Source organism: Pelobates fuscus, chromosome 5 (assembly GCF_036172605.1).
Source record: "Pelobates fuscus isolate aPelFus1 chromosome 5, aPelFus1.pri, whole genome shotgun sequence".
NCBI lineage: Eukaryota > Metazoa > Chordata > Amphibia > Anura > Pelobatidae > Pelobates > Pelobates fuscus.
Window position 1 is genome coordinate 21,740,292 of NC_086321.1, and position 18,261 is coordinate 21,758,552.

The 18,261-nt window shown below is 37.0% G+C and overlaps 1 protein-coding gene across 3 annotated transcripts in view; it reads left to right on the top strand.

Moving 5' to 3' along the window:
* FBXL17 (F-box and leucine rich repeat protein 17) overlaps positions 1-17,714 on the top strand; it is a 532,799-nt gene extending 515,085 nt beyond the window's left edge. Inside the window, exons 9-10 of one of the 3 annotated variants that reach the window (XR_010090864.1) lie at positions 14,010-15,417; positions 15,485-17,714. Coding sequence is in view for 1 of the 3 variants with exons in the window: in XM_063453643.1 (XP_063309713.1) it covers positions 14,010-14,147 (138 nt within the window). In the remaining 2 variants the exon portion in view is untranslated. Of the gene's footprint in view, positions 1-14,009 lie in introns of all 3 variants that reach the window. The other 2 variants (XR_010090865.1, XM_063453643.1) reach the window with 2 other exon arrangements.
* Positions 17,715-18,261: the final 547 nt, after the last annotated feature.

Here is an 18,261-nt window from a genome sequence, read left to right on the forward strand (position 1 = left end):
CTGAATTAAGAGTATTACATGAGCCTGTATTTATAAACCACCACACCTGCTGTATGAAAGGACCACGAAAGCCACCCAGGCCACTTCGTCTCATAATGTGGTCTGGGTGCAGTGGTCGTGTCATTTTAAAGCTTCAAGGTAGACCATTGCCATTTTGCATAAAGTACAATATTTTCCTTAAAGGATTAAATACGCCTTTAACGGCTTTTATACTGTCAGCCACTAGAAGTGCTTTTGCTGCAATGCCTGAGTAAAACTCACTTAACATGGAAACTCATAGCAAAGCATTTGACTCAATGGTTCAACATCAGAAGCTTTGAATGCACACATGCATTTTAGGTCCCCGATGCTCCTCGTTGAGGATTGGACCCTCACTGGAGTTCAAGCCTCATCAATGATGTTGCGGGAGGATGAGAGGTGAGCAGCAGGGAGTATACTTTCTGGAAAAAGTTGTGTAAAACCTTTATTTAACTAGGGACAGGGACACCATAGCTTTAGGAACACTATAGTATTTTTTGTATTTTATTTTTTTGAACCTTCATCCCTTTGCATTAAATTCTGCACCCACAGCAGTACTCCACAGACTGTATAATTAACTTCAAATATGGTTAAATAAACTAGCACTGTTTCAAATGATGGAATTTGAGGTGTTCTTTCTCAATCAGTTTTACATGAGATTTGAGGCTAACAATGAAATGGAGCTAAAATTAAACCTGGGGCTTTTCACAATCCAGCCCCAACTACAACCCGGCAAATCCACTTGCTGACCCACCTGATTTCTTATTTTATCCAGTTTCCCAATTCCAGCACATCCACCCACTTTGCTAGCTCTGTACTCAGTAAGTTAAAAGGTAGTATAAACTGATATCATTTAAAATCAGCATGGAAGGGCATCCCTTATTATATAAAGTAAATTTTCTATTTATTAAATAGCTGTTCCGGAATTAACATTTATTTCCATACAAATTATTCCGTGTTATCATGAATGCATTTTAATTTCCAGGCCCCTATTTATTCAATATTCAAATCATTCTCTGCTACTCTGAATATATGATTTATTCTCTTTCATTAACTCTGCCAAGGTGTAGCAATATGCAGCGAGAGTCGTTGCAAATTATACAATCTTCTCGATGTCGGTTTGTAAACACAGATTGTTGTCTATCTATTTCTCTTTCAGATTGTAATTGCTAAACCCTAATTGTGCAGCGTTACAAAATTTGTTGGTACTTCAGAATTCATGAAAATAGCCCAATTTCATTTTTGGAATAGGGTAATTCATGTGCATCTGACTAATTGGATAGTAAGTTATACATATTATAGATTATAGATATCAGTAAAAATATAGACATAAAAACACATCTACTTCCTGGAAGCTACAGGAAGAAACTGTCTGATCTCTGGGGCTGTCAAAACATTTTGACTGATCAACAGCTGTCTCAGATGTAACCCTTTAGGTCCCTTCACAAATAAGGCAGGCAGATCTCTTCATATAGGTAGATTTTACCAGAGGTGTTTGTATCTCACAGGCTTACTCTCAGCCCTCAGACATTCAGCTTTGCCCGTGCGCTGTAGAGTAAAGATGTGAGATTTGTTTGTTATTTTGAATTGGGTTTGTGTGTTTGTAGTATCATTTTGGACCTGTCTCTGTAGAGGTCTCTGCGTGTTTTGCACAAACCTCACAAAGCAAGTTAGGTTTTTAAGTTAGGTTGTGCACTCATAGAAAATCTAAAGTTTACTCACAAACATAACAATGTGAAAAATACTCATCTTGTTTCCTCCAATGATAACCTAGTGTATGAATAGATAGCCATTATTGTTCCCTTTAAAAACATGAATTGATAACATTCTCTAATAAAAATGATATATAGAAAAAAACAAAACATGAATGGCTTACACAAATCCACAGAAAACCCACATAGCTACTTAATTAGGAGACAAAGTAGGGTTTGATTAGCACACCACAGGGTTGGAGGAGGTCTATTCACCTCATGTTCCTTCTCTGTAATACAGGTCTTCTTGCATGTGCCACAGGACTATGTCGGTTCCCATCATCCTTCACTTGTTACTACTGAAAGGTGATGGCAAAGCAACCAAAAATGAGTCGATAGTCTTAAATTTGTCATCTTCTGCTATTTTCACAGCCTACGTGAGACAATGTAGGCCCATGCTTGGTCTTATCTATATTTTCTGTATCTTCTGATTGTGTGGAAACATCAGCAAAATTACATAATTATATGTTATGGTTTGTTTTATAAAGATTCTAAAGTGACAGTGATGTTTTTTTATATGTAAGGCCAATAAAATAAAACCGGAAACTAATATAAGCAGGCAGTTTACTGTTAACAAATCAAATTGGCCAGTAACAAGTAAAATGCTAGTGGCAGGTGGAGTGTACGAAAAATTAACATGAACTGTAACGTTGGCAATTTATTGCTGGGCCATCTCGTTTATATATTGCCATGCCAACCCAACGCCCAACCCTCGGCTGTCCTAGGTACATAACTGTTGACAGCACAGGAAGTTGTTGTTAGAGTTCTCATGTACAAGTTAAAAAAAATGTTGGCTCATAATCACATGGTCTTACAATAAGTGTGTAAAATGCAATAGTTACTGTTCTAGAATGTGAAGAGAGGTATCCACATGAATCTGAACACCAGGCATCATATATGTCTTTTTAATATACCTCCCCTTAGATGTCCTTTACGTTAAAGAAAAGCACCTCTGCTGCTGCCAAAATCGTGACATTCCTCGTTATTTTTGTTGCAGCAGAGGAACTGAACAGCTTGAAATAAACTAAATATAAATAATAAGTGGTTTAATTATCTTAAACTGAAGCACTGAAAAAAACATTTTATAGAAAGGTTTTATGTAAAGATGTTGTGTTAATAAAGTAGATTATTATTATTTATTTTTTTATAGCAGACAGGAAAATATTCCTAAAACATGCTATGGGACATTCTGAAATGTGGGATCAATAGCTATACGGGCACGAAGTAATGGCAGAAGAGAGCTGTAGGGAATCTGCTTTTCAGATGGGATTCAGATCGCAGAATGAGATGAGCAGCTTTCTGCTGTCTATGCATAACAGCTCCGTACATCCAGGAAGGTGTATGAAATCAAGCTGAGCTGGACTCGGACCTCCCAGCCAGTAACAATAATTCGGAGAATAAAATCTGTCGTCTTGAGTGCCAATGACTATTAGATGATTGATGGCGAAAGAGAGCCTGCGAGTCTTCCTTAGAAGGAGACTTTCCAGTATGTGCAATGAGATACGTAGAGATACTTTGATGTAGCCGGAACTTTCACATAGGGCAAAAATCATTTTCTAGCAATTCCCAGAAAATAGCAACTTCAGTAGAGCTGTAACCCCTAGCTTGCAGTATTCTACCTGTGAACCAGCGTTTTCATGTAGTGAGACAGTTTCATATTTTCTTGATTTAATCAAATACTAAAGTATCCTTCACATCACAACGTTTTAATTTAAACCGACAGTTGTATTAATGCTCTGAGCTTTGAGGATATTTACTGGAAATTACAGCTTTTTAATAATGTTAGATTTTTTATTTTATTTGATTGATTTGTCAAAAGTGTAATATTTCTTTATATATATATACACACACTTTTCATTGTGTGAAACTGGGAGATTTCTGTCTGCTCTCTGTTTTCCTGTTGTGTAGGCCTAGTGCTATGTGTTATTACTAGTAACTAAGGCTCCATGGAAACACGGAGAACAAAACTGTATTTCTAATACTTAATACTTTTATAAATAAACACAGTTAAAAGAAAAACAAATCTTAAAGCAACAGTATAGAATTTCTTTCTTCTTACATTACTGTACCATTTTTGTTTTTTATCATAAAGAAGCACTTTATAAAATAGATTTTCTAGGTTTGTTTTGTGGTGTCAAGGGGCTTTCAGAAACCTGGATTTTGATAACAGAGCAAAACTCTATGACCCCTAGCCTAAGGCTCTTGCCTTGGAGACATTTTCCTGCCTGTCTTTTCAAACCATGTCAACTATGCGAGCCGGGATATCATCTAAGAAAATAACCAGAAACCAGAATGTGCTGCAATGTCCGATATTCAGTGCAATCCTGCACTACCTGTGTTATGGGGGAGGGGAACAGAGCGGCACCTCTGCTCAACCCACCCCTTCTACCACTTGGAGAAGATCCTCCCTTAATTCTTTGTATTACTGTACTAGTGCTATTTTTTATATCAGGCAGCTGATTTTAGAACCAGTAACTTATGCGCACACAAAAAAAAAATCCTGTCCTGTACGGCGACTATTTTCAGCACCTATGATGTATAATGGGCCTTTTTGGAGTGTGTTGATGTTTGAAGTACCAGTATCCTTGGCCAGTGTCCTCTGTAATCCATGCAACCTCCTATGCTTGATAGCAGAGCTTTAGGAACAGTTATAGTGGGTGTAATACCTCCAGGGTCTGTGTGTGTGTCAGGACAGGAAGTGGAAGTGGTCACTTCCCATCTGACCATTAACACCCTCTCATACAGGAAGTACCAGGGAGTGAAGACAGGGAGTCAGCTATTCGTAACTAAACACCCCATGCACCCCAATACTAAATTTGACTCAACTCTAACCCTACATTGAAACCTTCTATATGCCCCTTTTATCACAACTATAACCTTGTCCCAAGTTTTTAATCCTCTTAACACTGAACTCCCTATGTACTCTACATCTGACATTAACCCCCTTTCAAATCTTAAACGGACACTGTAGGCACCCAGACCCCTTCAGCTCATTGAAGTAGTCTTGGTGCAGTGTACCTATTTCCCTTAGTGCTGCAATGTTAAACATTGCAGTTCCAGAGAATGTTTACATTGCAGCTCTAAGTCTGCCCTCTGTGGCCGTCAAACAGTCAGTCACTGGGGGCGCTTTCAGAATCCTATCGGACTTTTGGTTCGTTATCTGACGCTGGACATCCTAACGGACCTCCAGTGTCAGATTTTCCCTATAGGAAAATTGCATTGAATAATGCTTTCCTATGCGGAGGTCTAATGCGCGCTCATGCGCGTTAGGTCTCCCCCGCTGGCTGATGTCGGTGGGGGAGGAGATTGGGCAGAGCCTGGCCTAGCGCCGAGGGACATCGGCGCTGGATTCAGGTAAGTGGCTGAAGGGGAGCCTATTAACCCTATAGTGCCAGGAAAACGGCTTTAATTCCTTTAAGATCCCTTTACCCTAACCACATCTAACATTATCTTTAACCCTACACACATTTACACAGCTGCATACACTCACTATGCTCAGATTCAAACACAATATATTTCACGGAGGAATATGCACATATAGGCAGATGCAGTTGTTCCATATCAATTTTTTTTTTCAATATTTGTGTGCCTTCTCCTTTTTAGTTTTGTTTTTTTTTTTTTGTGTGAGGGGGGGGGGGGGGGGATTGGAAGAGAATTATGTGCCCACCTGACCTTTAATTCTGACCATGCACGGCTTCCAATGCTTGTAGTAGCACCTAGTTTGAGTTGATTGTTTTTTCTGTTTGTTTGTTTTATAAAAGACATTTTTGTTTTTTGTTTTTGTCTTTTTTACAGTAAAGGAAAGATTTTATTCAAGCACTTATATGGCTGCATAAGGACCATTATTGCTGTATGAAAAAGCATTGTCCCTGGGCAGACCTCCCTGATTAGTTCTGAAGGTTGGAACACAGTTATACAACTGTTGCCGTAAAACGATGTATTTAGTATTTAGTATTTGGTGCATAGATTGAAATTATCAGTGATTAACCATACCTCCTAAGCATCATTCTTTGGGCCTGACTTCCTTTATTCTTTTCGTCTATCCTAGTGCCAATTCTTTCTTTCTAGATTTTCTATAGTTTAGTGTATCTCAGTGTATAACAGAGTTGCACAGTTTAACACACTTTAAGCAAAACTCAGAATAATGTATCTTGTAACTACAATAAATAAGATGTGTTCTGAATTACATTTCAGTTCTATAAATAACTGAAGGTCATGGAGTCGCCTTAACAGTCCTTGAATAGCCCTGCCCGTTGGTCCCACCTCCTGTAATAAAGTGTCAGTTGTTCTTTTGAATTTTTGGAAGAGATATTCTTCAGATATGTCTAGTGGCTATCATTCTATTTCATCTTGTGTTGTAAATAGTGCAACAAATGTGGAATGTGTTTCAGAATTTTCCAGTAACATTCCGTGACAGTCACAATCTACAATAAATACGGTACATAGTCATTTCATGTTTTTCTTCAATTTATTTTCTAATCAGACTAAAGTTACTGTATGTCGGTAGATGGATGTCATCTTTGTTTTTCTTCCCTTTCTTCTTCTCATTTTTTTTTTAATATCCCTTTTGAGGCATTCTCAAGAGTATGAAAGACATATTGGCTCAATGTGTTATACTTCCAAGGAGCTTCAAGTCATTGTGGACTTGAGAGCACGCAAGAAGGAAATTATATAAAAACATATAGCAAAAATAGATCTCAGATCGTTATTACTATGATATTCTTTATGACCAAACCTCCGTGGAATTTCTTTGATATGAAGTTGACACGAATTAGAATTTCACAAGCGTCTAGAGTTCTCCCAGAAAAGATCAGAGAAGATTCAGAGCAGGGTGAAGGCCTCCTCTGTTTGATTCCATTGATTATCCAAGTGCCTTCAGGCAACGGGACACAGCACTGGCAGAGTTATTGATCCAAATGATGAAACTAAAATGAATTCATTTCTCATCAAACTGCTATTGTTACAACACTGTTTTTTTTTTTTTAACACTCCACATCGTTACCAGCACGGTGGAAGAGGGAAGTGTTCAATGCCTAAAATAAATGCCATTTTGTTTTTTTTCCATGATAAATGTGAAATGTCAGCCTTGTAATATCTGTGCTTTGAACGTCTGTGAAATTACAACGTCTGTATGCCATTGTGTCCATTCTAAAAACTGCTTTAGGAAATCTAGTATTTCCCAATGACTTCGTTCTGCATAGCGTTATTAATCCAATGCATTGAACATGAGATTATATGTATCATTATATCCTGACATGTTATAAATGTTAAACCGGTAAAAAAAAATTAAAATAAAAATAACCTCCTACTATCAGTGATTACAGGAGAAGAAGAATACCGTTTAGTTTTTAACTAGTCTAGTTTAATTAGAAACACTGGTATCTATAGTGCGTACTTATTAAATATTATTGGTTTGCATCATTGATTGCATTGGTATTTAGTTGGCATTTACACATAGAATAAAGTTTTACAAAAAGTTTTTTGCTTCTGTTAACAATTGGAACGTAAAACATTAAATGGTTTCTACATGGAAAGGGCAATTAAAAGAGATAATGAGATGGACTGAATGCAGCAATGTGTGAATAAATAACACGTTTTGTTTAGCTGTATATTATTGTGGCAATAACCGAGAAATTGCGACTGTGGTGTCAGTCAATATTTCTGAATGTGACACTGCCGATCACCATGGGGTAATTCTAAATGCTTATTAATAAAGTGCAAACATATTTTGTATAACCCATGCAAACTAATAGTAGTGATGCCAAAGTGTTTTGTCTCAGTCAAGGACTTTGCCAAGCCAGCAATATGGATGCAGTGAATGGGGCTTCTTCTAAAGGCAACCCAAAACTAGGTTTCCAGGGATAGCAAATAGCCCATTGACCCTAAAATTAGCACTTCGAAAAACAGTCACTAGGACCCTGAAAATGTATAAACCTGTATAATATAACCGATACATCAAAATATTATTTGGGGTAATGTTTGGCTACAGACTACTCTTTAAAATTATAATAAATACAGAACTAAAATGGGGGGATGACCTACCACAGAATCATATAAAATACCAAATCAATGTGGGCAGCTACACACATAGGAGAGCGACTTGAAAGAAGTGTGTGCGCTCCTATTGGTAACATGTGAACCTATAATATATAATGATAATATTTAATGTATATACACACAGACACCAGTAATTGGTCAAATAGAACTCTCAATAATAATAAAAACACTATAAATGGTACTTATAAAGTGTTTATTATTAAATTAATATTTATTATTCAGAGTTATATTTTATCAATTACTTGTGTCTGTCTGTATATACATTAAATATTATCATTATATATTCTATATTATAGGTTCCCATTTTATCAATATGAGCGCACACACTAATACTTTTTAAAATGATGATAAACCTAAAATGTAATGGATATGGAATTAAAGTGAATCGTTGTCTAAACGGTCTTACAAATAAAACAAAAGTTTAAAAGAAATGTTGTTTAATGCTGCCACAATGTATTAATAGGCACGACTAGGTTATTGAAACAATCAAGAAATATCACATGAACACCTTATGTTGTTGCCATTTACCTATATGCTAGACTTTACAAAACTTGTGTGTCTAACCCTTCATTTCGATTTGTTTGTACATAATGTCCAAACTGAAGATCCATTTGGTTTCTGCTGCAAATATAACCCTGTATCTATCGGTATCTGGATTATGGGATGTCATATGTTCAGTGCCTATCTCAGTCAGGGCTTAGAATTATGAGAATTATCGAAAAATGCATAGTGTCAGGTTATAGAGGTAACCTCTTTGTCCTACATAGTAAAGCTACAATGTTTTTTAGATCTAACTTTTCGGGTACGGCCCATCTGCCCTGCATATTGGTGCCCACATTCACAGGTTATTAAATATTCTGCAAGGGTAGTATTACAAGTAATGTGATTTTTACAATAAATAATTGATAGCCTTTGATTTAAATTCTATGGCGTAATGCAGTGGGTCTTTTCCCATTTTCCTATAGTAAGGGAATCCCTATATTGTAATTTAGCAGGAGCAAAGATATTTTTCAGGTTTGGAGCTTTTATGAATATAACCCTGGATCTTATATTCCAATTCGTGCTCAAATGATATATTATCTCATCATACATTCATTACATTTCCGTGACAAAAACTGGGCCTATATCCTTATCCAAGTCGTTGCTACTGATTTTAAATGCCAGTTTATTTTGTGTTTTTTGGAGCGCAAGTTAAATCATCCAATGTTTCAAGAATATGCCAATGGTAGTTAGGATGAAACCCTTCATAGCCTAGTTCTGGTTTATTATATACAATGTATATTCCCTGGTTTATTAATGGTCTACTCTTGATGTATTTTTAGCTTTCACATTGGCTTTCTGATGATTAAAGGGTCATAATCTTTATCCAAAAACCTACTTATCAATGAGTAAGCTTTCCTCTCATAATCCACCGGTCATGTGCAATTCCTTTTGATCCTTACAAATTGGCCAATTCGTTGTAGATAATGGTCAACTTTCAGCTTTCTTTAAATATGTTTTAATGATGACTAGGGGATCCTATCCTATTAATGTAAGCAACTCTATCTAGCTTTTCCACATTATCTGTGTAAGAGTTAGATCTATTTGAGTATCATGGACAAACTTTTAAGAATTCATTCTAGTTCTATTCTCCAAATTATGAAGATGTAATCTGCGAAACAGCAATTGAAGGCCAGCTGCTTCGTTCGTGGGTTGCTGTTCCATATCTTATGTTCCTCTCAATACTCCATAAAGAGATTAGCATGGGAGAGTGTTTAGGGGAATCTGTTTTCACTTTGTCTGATTCCCCTACATAAATTGTATAAAAAAAAAATATTTCATTAGCCATGAGTGAGAGGGCGTGAAAAAATTATCTCGAAATAATTTCAGGTTTACATTTGCACAAGTAACACGAAAAACAATTTGCACATCAAAATATTTCTGTGCACGCCAATTAGTGAAAATGAGAGGGAACATTGGTGGTGGTAATGAGTGTAGGGAATACAGTTATAGCAGTGGAACATATAGAGGGGCAGCATGTAAAACCCTCTATGTCAAGATTAGTAGTTTTTAAATTTGATTTTAGTGAAAATATAGAGGCAGTGGAGTGACTAGTGTGTGATGCAAAAGGTAATATGCGCAATTCACAACTAAATGGATATGTTATGAAGCCCTAACTCAAGAGGGGAACCAGGCCAAGAAGCAGAAAATGGTGAGACAGATATAGTCTGAACTGCTAGTATTATATCATCATTTTATTACTATCGATTGGGAGCTCTTGGGCATGGTATTAATGTTAAAAGAAGGCTTTTCAGTTTCTTATATAATCCGGTTCATCATCATGGAATTAAACTGTAATGTTTCTTTTCTATGCAAACAACTCACCAATAACCTCAATAAGAACTGTTTATAGTAAAATGGCCGGAATGAATGAAATACCTCCGAAGAGACAAAGTATTTTCGATCAGACATATTTGTCAGAATACTATATCAAGCTTGAAAAACCAATAAAAAACATAATAATTAAAAATATGAGTCCGAATACAAAGTCAGGACACATTATTTTGTTAGGTCAGAAATTCTAGAGATTAGGAAAAATTAAACCGGAGCCTTTTCTAAGCCAAATACATTCAGGCAATTCCACAAGTCACAGTAAGTGCTACACACAGTGGTAGGGTCAGTACAGAGAATGACTGGGATCACCCAGGAATGTCCTGGCCACTAAACTGTACTGTGGGACCCCCCGAGCAGGTGTCAGAATAAATGTGAAGTAGAAAAGGTTGACCCATTGTCTTTAGTAATATCATATCAGGTGGAAAGAAAACTATAGTTAGCTTAGAAATAGGGCAGGTAAAAGGGAAAATAATGCTTAGCCGCAACTTTCAATGGAATTCTCTATTTCTTCTTTAAATACATAAATGCTCCCCCTAATTGGCAGATTGCCCAACATGGTGTAACATGAGAAATAACAACAATTGACACATTCTAAATGTTACTATACCACCTACAGCTAATGTATTCACACTCTTAAAGAACATTGTATGCAATCAAACATTTCCATGGCTTGTAAATTGTGATGGGATACAACATAGTCCGCTCCTCTCTGAGTTCTGAATTGTTTATTCTGATTCAATATTTATCAGTATTTGACACCAATTATTTATTTAATTTATGCCAAGTGGCCATCATGTTGCGTGCTATCAAATGGCTATTTTAATTAATTGTCAAGTTAAAATTGCTGAACATATATAGATTAAAAAAGATGCATTTAAATTTTCCTATTTTAATATGGTATCGTAGACCACTGTCAGGCAGTCAGTATGCGGGGTCTAGCATACTGTGCGGGGGTCTAGCATTACCTTGAAAAATACATTTTTTGAATGTTTGCTGAATGCGTAGTGAATTAGTTTGAATACATCTAGAAAACGGGGAAAGTACCAGCGCTAATATTCAAACAAAATTTAATATAACAATGTAAAAATCCCATTAATGTTCAGCTGCTGTATCACCTAGATCTTATGTTTCAACAACAAAGTATAGCCAGTGTGAAGGGTAAGCGCTATATAAATGGGTAACCAGAGTGTAGAATATATTCCGTGCAATGGAGAGCAGAAATATAATAAAAAGATACCTGCGTGGTCTATTTAAAATCACAATGGTTCTTAAGTGGTTTCCTAAAGACATAAGCAAGAAAACCAAAACATAGTGCAAACTGTAATACAGAGGTAGATATATATAGGAAAAAACAAATTTCCCACTCACACTTTTAGGAGCTAAAAGGGTATAGCTCAATAGAAGCGCTTTCAGGGTCCGTGAAGGCGACCCTTATCCCTTCTTTAATATGAGTTCCTCTCTCGTATTCTGGAATGGATAAGGGAAAACACCTCTGGTGCAATAACGTAAGTTTTATATATATTCTAGAATAAGGGAAATAGGGTACTTACAAACCCAGAGCCTTCCACATCGGCTCTGATCCAAAAGCATATGTGGATTAAGGACCACACTCCTTTGTAAATAGAAGGAAAATGCCAATAGTGATTATAAAAGGATGTAAACTTTATTTTACTATATGCAATAAAAAATATATATAAAATAACACTATATAGGCATAAAAAGTCCTGTGTTCCAAAGTCTTGTTTCTCACAGTGTTCCCAGGACGCGTTTCGCCGTGAAGGCTTCCTCAGCTGTCGTAGCAAAGGGGGTGAATGCACATGGCAATTTTCTGTTTTCTATTTCTAAACAAATAGTTTTATGTATATATTTTTCTCATTTCACTTCACCAACTTAGACTATTGTGTTCTGATCCATCACATACAATTCAGATTAATAAAACATTGAACTTAAGGCTGTAATGTAACAAAATAAGTAAAAAGTGAAGGGGGGGGTGAATACTTTTGCAAGGCACTGTATATATATATATATATATATATATATATATATATATACACACACACACACACACACAAAACCACATTTTATAACGTGCTCCCCTACTTTTGTCCCTGGCCCCTTATGTGCCCCCTCCTTTAAATATGAATCCGGGACACACCACTGAGTCTGTGTCCCTCTCATTGGAATCCACAGCAAATGACAATGTTTATCAATTTTTTAATCCATCTGAACACCTCGCAATATGAACAATAGTGAATAACTTCTCTTGATACCCAGTAAAATATTAAGTACATTCTAATCACTAATGTCCACCATGTTTACACCTTTTACAGCTTGAATACGGCATACGATCACAATGGTGATCTCTGTATAGTGCATTAATGGCTGCCAAAGCCTCATGCTTAAAGAAAACACTTTCTATCTGTAATAAAAAGTATGAGTGATTCTGTATTCCGAGTCTGTATTATCGGCGCATCTATCTATCTAGTGATAGCTCTCTGCCAAACTGTAAAATACTTGTCTTCATCCTCAGAAGATCCAGCAGACCGCAATTTAAGTTTGTAAGTAAACCTAGTGCTGCTATCTATCTGAAATATGACGATATTATTTTCCTTTAACTGATTTTATTTAATCTGATCTAAACAATTTAAGACAAAATCCTACACAGAGTAATAAAATTTTATGTTTATGACATTATAGTCTGGTGGAATTAATATGCATTTTCTTCATTTAGTCCATTTGGGTAAATTCCCGAAAAAAATGACGGATACTTTTTAAAATGACACCACCTCCCCCAACAAATTAGTATTTCTCAAAGTTAGACTCTGTGAAATACTCCTAGTGACTGTGTTTGAATTTCACAGAATTTTCAACCCAGTCAAGAGATTTATACCGAGGCAAAGTAGGGACTTTTAGACACTGGGCAGATCTGCTAGCTAGACGTGTCAGTCTCCCAGCCATTACCAGTGTTGGCTGCAGGAAATTCACTTTATCTATGGAGGGTCTCGCTGGCTTCTCCATAGACCTCAATGCTGTATTTTTGTCATGCGCAACAGTACAGCAGTGATGTCAGCTCCTGTCGCTGATGCGGACCAACCAGTACAAGAACTTACCTTTTGCCTGCCCCCACCAGACCCACTGCGGTGATGTCATTGCCGGTGGTCTTTGCAAATTCTGCAAAGACCACAGACAGTGACAGTGCCGCTTTAAACAGATCAAGTAGTTGAACTGGAAGCATGGCTGAACAGTTTTCACTTAGAATTCTGACTTCTGTGATTTACCCTGTTTATGGCCTCATTAAGGGTGTATGAGTAATAGTTTAGTTTTTCCACTATAGTCATGATATCATTTAAAGTAGTGTTTTTGGAGAAAAATGAATCCCTGTAGATTGGATGTTAAAGGGCAGAAAAAACAATTTTTAAAAACAACCCATGTTAGCTCTTTTTCATAGGCGTTGCTTCACATCTGCTTTATACCCCCCCCCCCCCCCCTTGCAGCCCCCATAGTTAAGGGTCATATCTGCAGACAGCCTGATTCTACCCTCACATCTTGATACTATGGCTGATCTTCCTTCACGGTTAAACCTTTATGGATGAAATGATTAATGCTTGGTGTTACACGGTTATAATAACTACTGGAACGATATACATATTTGTTCATGTCTTGTCTTATGGTTATCTACCGAGTATTGATATGAAAACAGCCTGTTTATGTTTTTATTTTACATCCATAAGTACACATTGTTACACATTGCAACTTCTATACAATCCAGGAACTGACTGCTCACTTCAAGCTCTCATCTTGTCATTACAGGTCAATGAAGCCACCGTGGAGCAGCTGGTTCAGCAATATCCCCATATTACTTTTAGCACCGTCCTCCAAGATTGTAAGAGAACATTGGAACGAGCATATCAGATGGGTTGGACACCAAACGCATCTTCTGCGACATAACTCACGACGGAAATATTCCGTATTAGGCAGTTTTAAGTGTTGTTTTAGGACACTCAGTTTTATGTTCTGTCGGAGAAGATTTGGCTACAGTTCTAATTATTGTTATTTTTATTATTATTTTAAACATATCTAATTTCTTCATCAAAGTCTCAAGTACTTGATCCATACTGGAATGGCCTTTAAGGAATGTGACGTGGAGTGCCCTGCCGTTTAATTGGTACACTTTTAAAGGTTGTTGGACTGAGATAACATTAGTTTTGTTTATTGTTAAAATAATTTAACATGATTGTGATAAAAGTAATTGTAAAACAAGTCCTGGTGTTTGTATTGAAAGAAAATTCTAATAGTGTTAAAATGACTTCCGAAGCATCAGAGCCCTAAAGCTATTTGTGGTAGTTATGGTGCAATTGAGTTGTCCCTAGCACCTAAACCCCAACCCAAACGCTCTTATTTAACCTTATTTAACCTTGTCCGGTTGATTATCAAAATACTTGTATTGAGGTAATAAAGGCTATTTACTCACACTGTGGATTCCTAAACTTTCAGGAACTTTGTTGTGAGCTATGCTTTTTTCAGAATCATGGAAGAGGCCAGGGAGGGGGGAGTTTTTACAGAAAAATAAAGAAAACTGCAGAAAATGAAGTGATGAGACGTCACTGTCAGTTTCTAGGCACCATAACTTGTACAATTAGCTGTAGTAGTTATGGTGCTTTGAGTATCACTTTAAGCTGGACTCCTTTATTTGTTAGATGTGTATTGCTGAATTTCAGAACATTTTGGATAGAGTTTGACTAGCCTGACCCGTGTGTTGTTCATATTTATCTCATAGCTAGAATCTATATCAAGTGACCCGTTAACCCTTTTAGTGCAACCAGAGAAGAGATGCGTGGTCTCAACGATGGACTGAAATACCTTCCGCCTATTTTTGTAAATGGTTGTTAAATTCTCCGTTACAATTTGCAAGATGCGATAAAGGTCATATTTTGTCTATTAGAGGCTCTTCAAACAATTATTTTTTTTCGGAACTTAAAGAAATTAAAATGTTTAGTTTTAGTTTTATGCTGGTTATTCCGCTAACTTGCTGATCACTGCATGCCAGCCCCCAGCTTGCTGATCACTGCATGCCAGCCCCCAGCTTGCTGATCACTGCATGCCAGCCCCCAGCTTGCTGATCACTGCATGACACCCATCATGTTTGGTGATGGCTCCCAGCTTGCTGATCACTGCATGCCAGCCCCCAGCTTGCTGATCACTGCATGACACCCCTCATGTTTAGCGACAGCCCCCACCTTGCTGGTCACTGCATGACATCCATCATGTTTAGTGACGGCTCCCAGCTTGCTGATTACTGCATTACACCCATCATGTTTAGTGATGGCTCCCAGCTTGCTGATCACTGCATGACAGCCCCCACCTTGCTGGTCACTGGATGACAGCCCCCACCTTGCTGGTCACTGGATGACACCCATCATGTTTAGTGACGGCTCCCACCTTGCTGGTCACTGCATGACAGCCATCATGTTTAGTGACAGCCCCCAGCTTGCTGGTCACTGCATTACACCTATCATGTTTAGTGATGGCTCCCAGCTTGCTGGTCACTGCATGACACCCATCATGTTTAGCGACAGCCACCAGCTTCAGATGGCGAGAAGAGCTGGATGGTGTCAGTCAGAAAGCTGATGTAAGGTTTTGGTCAGAGAGCTGGAGACAATATAACTGCAAATGTTCTAACACTACCCCCAGCTAATCAAAATCCAGCAGTCAGTTTCCTTTACTAGTCTCCACTGAGATGGGAATTGGGTCACCTAAAATGGCAAATTATTTCTTCTGACGATCAATGTATTATGTGATCAGCATTGCAGTGTTTCTTGGTTACATGGACAGAGAGAGGGTACCATTAGCCCAGTGAGCAACAAAATGACCTCTTATTTGATCGTTTAGATCATCTACAGTGTGTGGTAATCGTTTTGCAACTACCTCTCAAAGGGATAGTGCCACCTGCTTACTAAATCAGTAGATACAGAATGTCAGCAACCTGTCCACTGACCTCTCCTGTCACTATCCTACCCCGGGGTTAATGTTTAATTGTATAACGCCAAATGGTGCCACTTTTAAAGTATATTTCACACTCTGTAGTTTGTATTTACCTATAGGTGCCCAGATATTAAAATAGATATATTTACAGTTTCCTTTTACTATATTTGTGGTTTTTAAGTAAATGGGCTTCATGGTACTGTTTTTGTTTGTTTTTTTTAAGCATTAGAAACATTCGATTTGATTATTTTATTACACGGGCTAGATTAAGGTCAGTATGTAAAGCTGAAGTTAATTTACTCTGGGGGGGGGAAAAATGATTTCTTTAGGTAAATGATATGCTGTTTATAAGAATATAATTTAAAGATAACCAAAGTGAAATTATAAAACTTTTCCTGGCCACCGAACTTTAAGGACAATAAAGCAGTTGTTTTTATTTTTTTTGTTTGTTTTTTTGTACCTGTCCTGCTGAACTTTGAGAATGTCTATGCTCGAAAGTAATTATATAATTATAATCCGTTTGTATTTTACAGGCCTCTCTTATTTTCCAGACAGGATCTCCAGATTAGCACAATTCTAGAGAGTTAGACTTATATTGCCAAAGGACTGGCTGTCATATATTGTTTCTGTTAAACTCTTTATTGCAGTGCCGTTGTAATGTAATAAAGGGCTCATTTTCCATAAAGACTCTGTCTCCCTTCAGACATACTTAGCACTCCAAGTGTTCCTGTTTGATAGCGGAACACATACTGATGTTCATTGAACCAATGTAGGGATCCTTAGTACGTTCTCTTTTCACGTAAACTATACAATCTAAATTGGATTTTTTAACTTTTTTTTAACTCAAAAAACTTTAGAATGTTAAGCTTCGTTTTATTTAATTATGTACTACAAATTAGGATATTATTGCTTACAGGTATTTAATTATAGGCAAAACCAAATTGGTCAAGTGCTTCTGGATTTTAATAGAAAACCGCAAGCCTTTGAAACAAGCAGTCCCTCTTCCAAAGAGACACCAACAGGACCAATCACAAAGGAAGGGTTTTGCACTGACTGGACAGCGTGAAGATGTAAGCAAGCATCTTTGCTTGGAATCAGATCAACATCAAAAAAACAAAAGTAAACATACAGACCATAGTGTAAGATTGCAAATACAAAAATTAGATATAAATGGAATAATTGTGCACACTTAACAGAGCAATGCCGCGCTCTATGTTATTGGTTTAGGCAAACAATCCTTGCCGGAGGATGTGTGGATGTATACAGAGTCTTGAATTGGCTCTTTCCAATAAACAGAGATGAGTACATCATGGTGCAGTATATCTATATAACCGGGAACTCAGTCATGTATGTTCACTCTTGGTAGAGTTATCCCCAAATAAATTCTTGCTATGAAGCTTGCAATTTTTGGGGGGACCTTTCCTCTGGGGTTCCACTTTTCTGCAGCATGGCTGGCATCGTCTGATAACATTGAGCGAAACTAATCCAACTATTTAGGGACAATACTCCATGTAGGATTAGAGGGGAAAACATAGATGTTACGGAGTAGAAGGAAATATGTAGATAAAGAGATTCTAAATGTATAGATCTAGAGGAGGCATACATTACTGTCCATACTTTTGGAGTCATTTGGCTATTTAATAATAAAAGTTCTTATCCCATTAAGACAAAATTCTGTTACAGTATAAGGAAATAAAGCTAGCAGAATATATAGGTTTGCCTGTTTTGCAATTCAGTTTTCTATTCGTTGTTTACTACTATGTGTCAATAGCAATTTAAATTCCAGTGAATGTGCATACTTTGCAATACAGTTAAATGAACGCAAAATGTTCAATACATAATATTCTCACCTATGCAGACCTTTCTTTTAAAATGTACCCATCATGTTCACCTGATAATGCCATCATATTAAACTAGAAAGGGGCTGTGATATGAAAGCTAGTCTGCGTTTGAAATCCATGAAACAAGCATTGCCTATGTACAAACATATATTTATAAAAACTGTTTTTGGTTTTTTTTATCTACTCACATATTTTACCTTGAAGAATAATTTGGAGATTGTCAAAATGCTGCATACTAT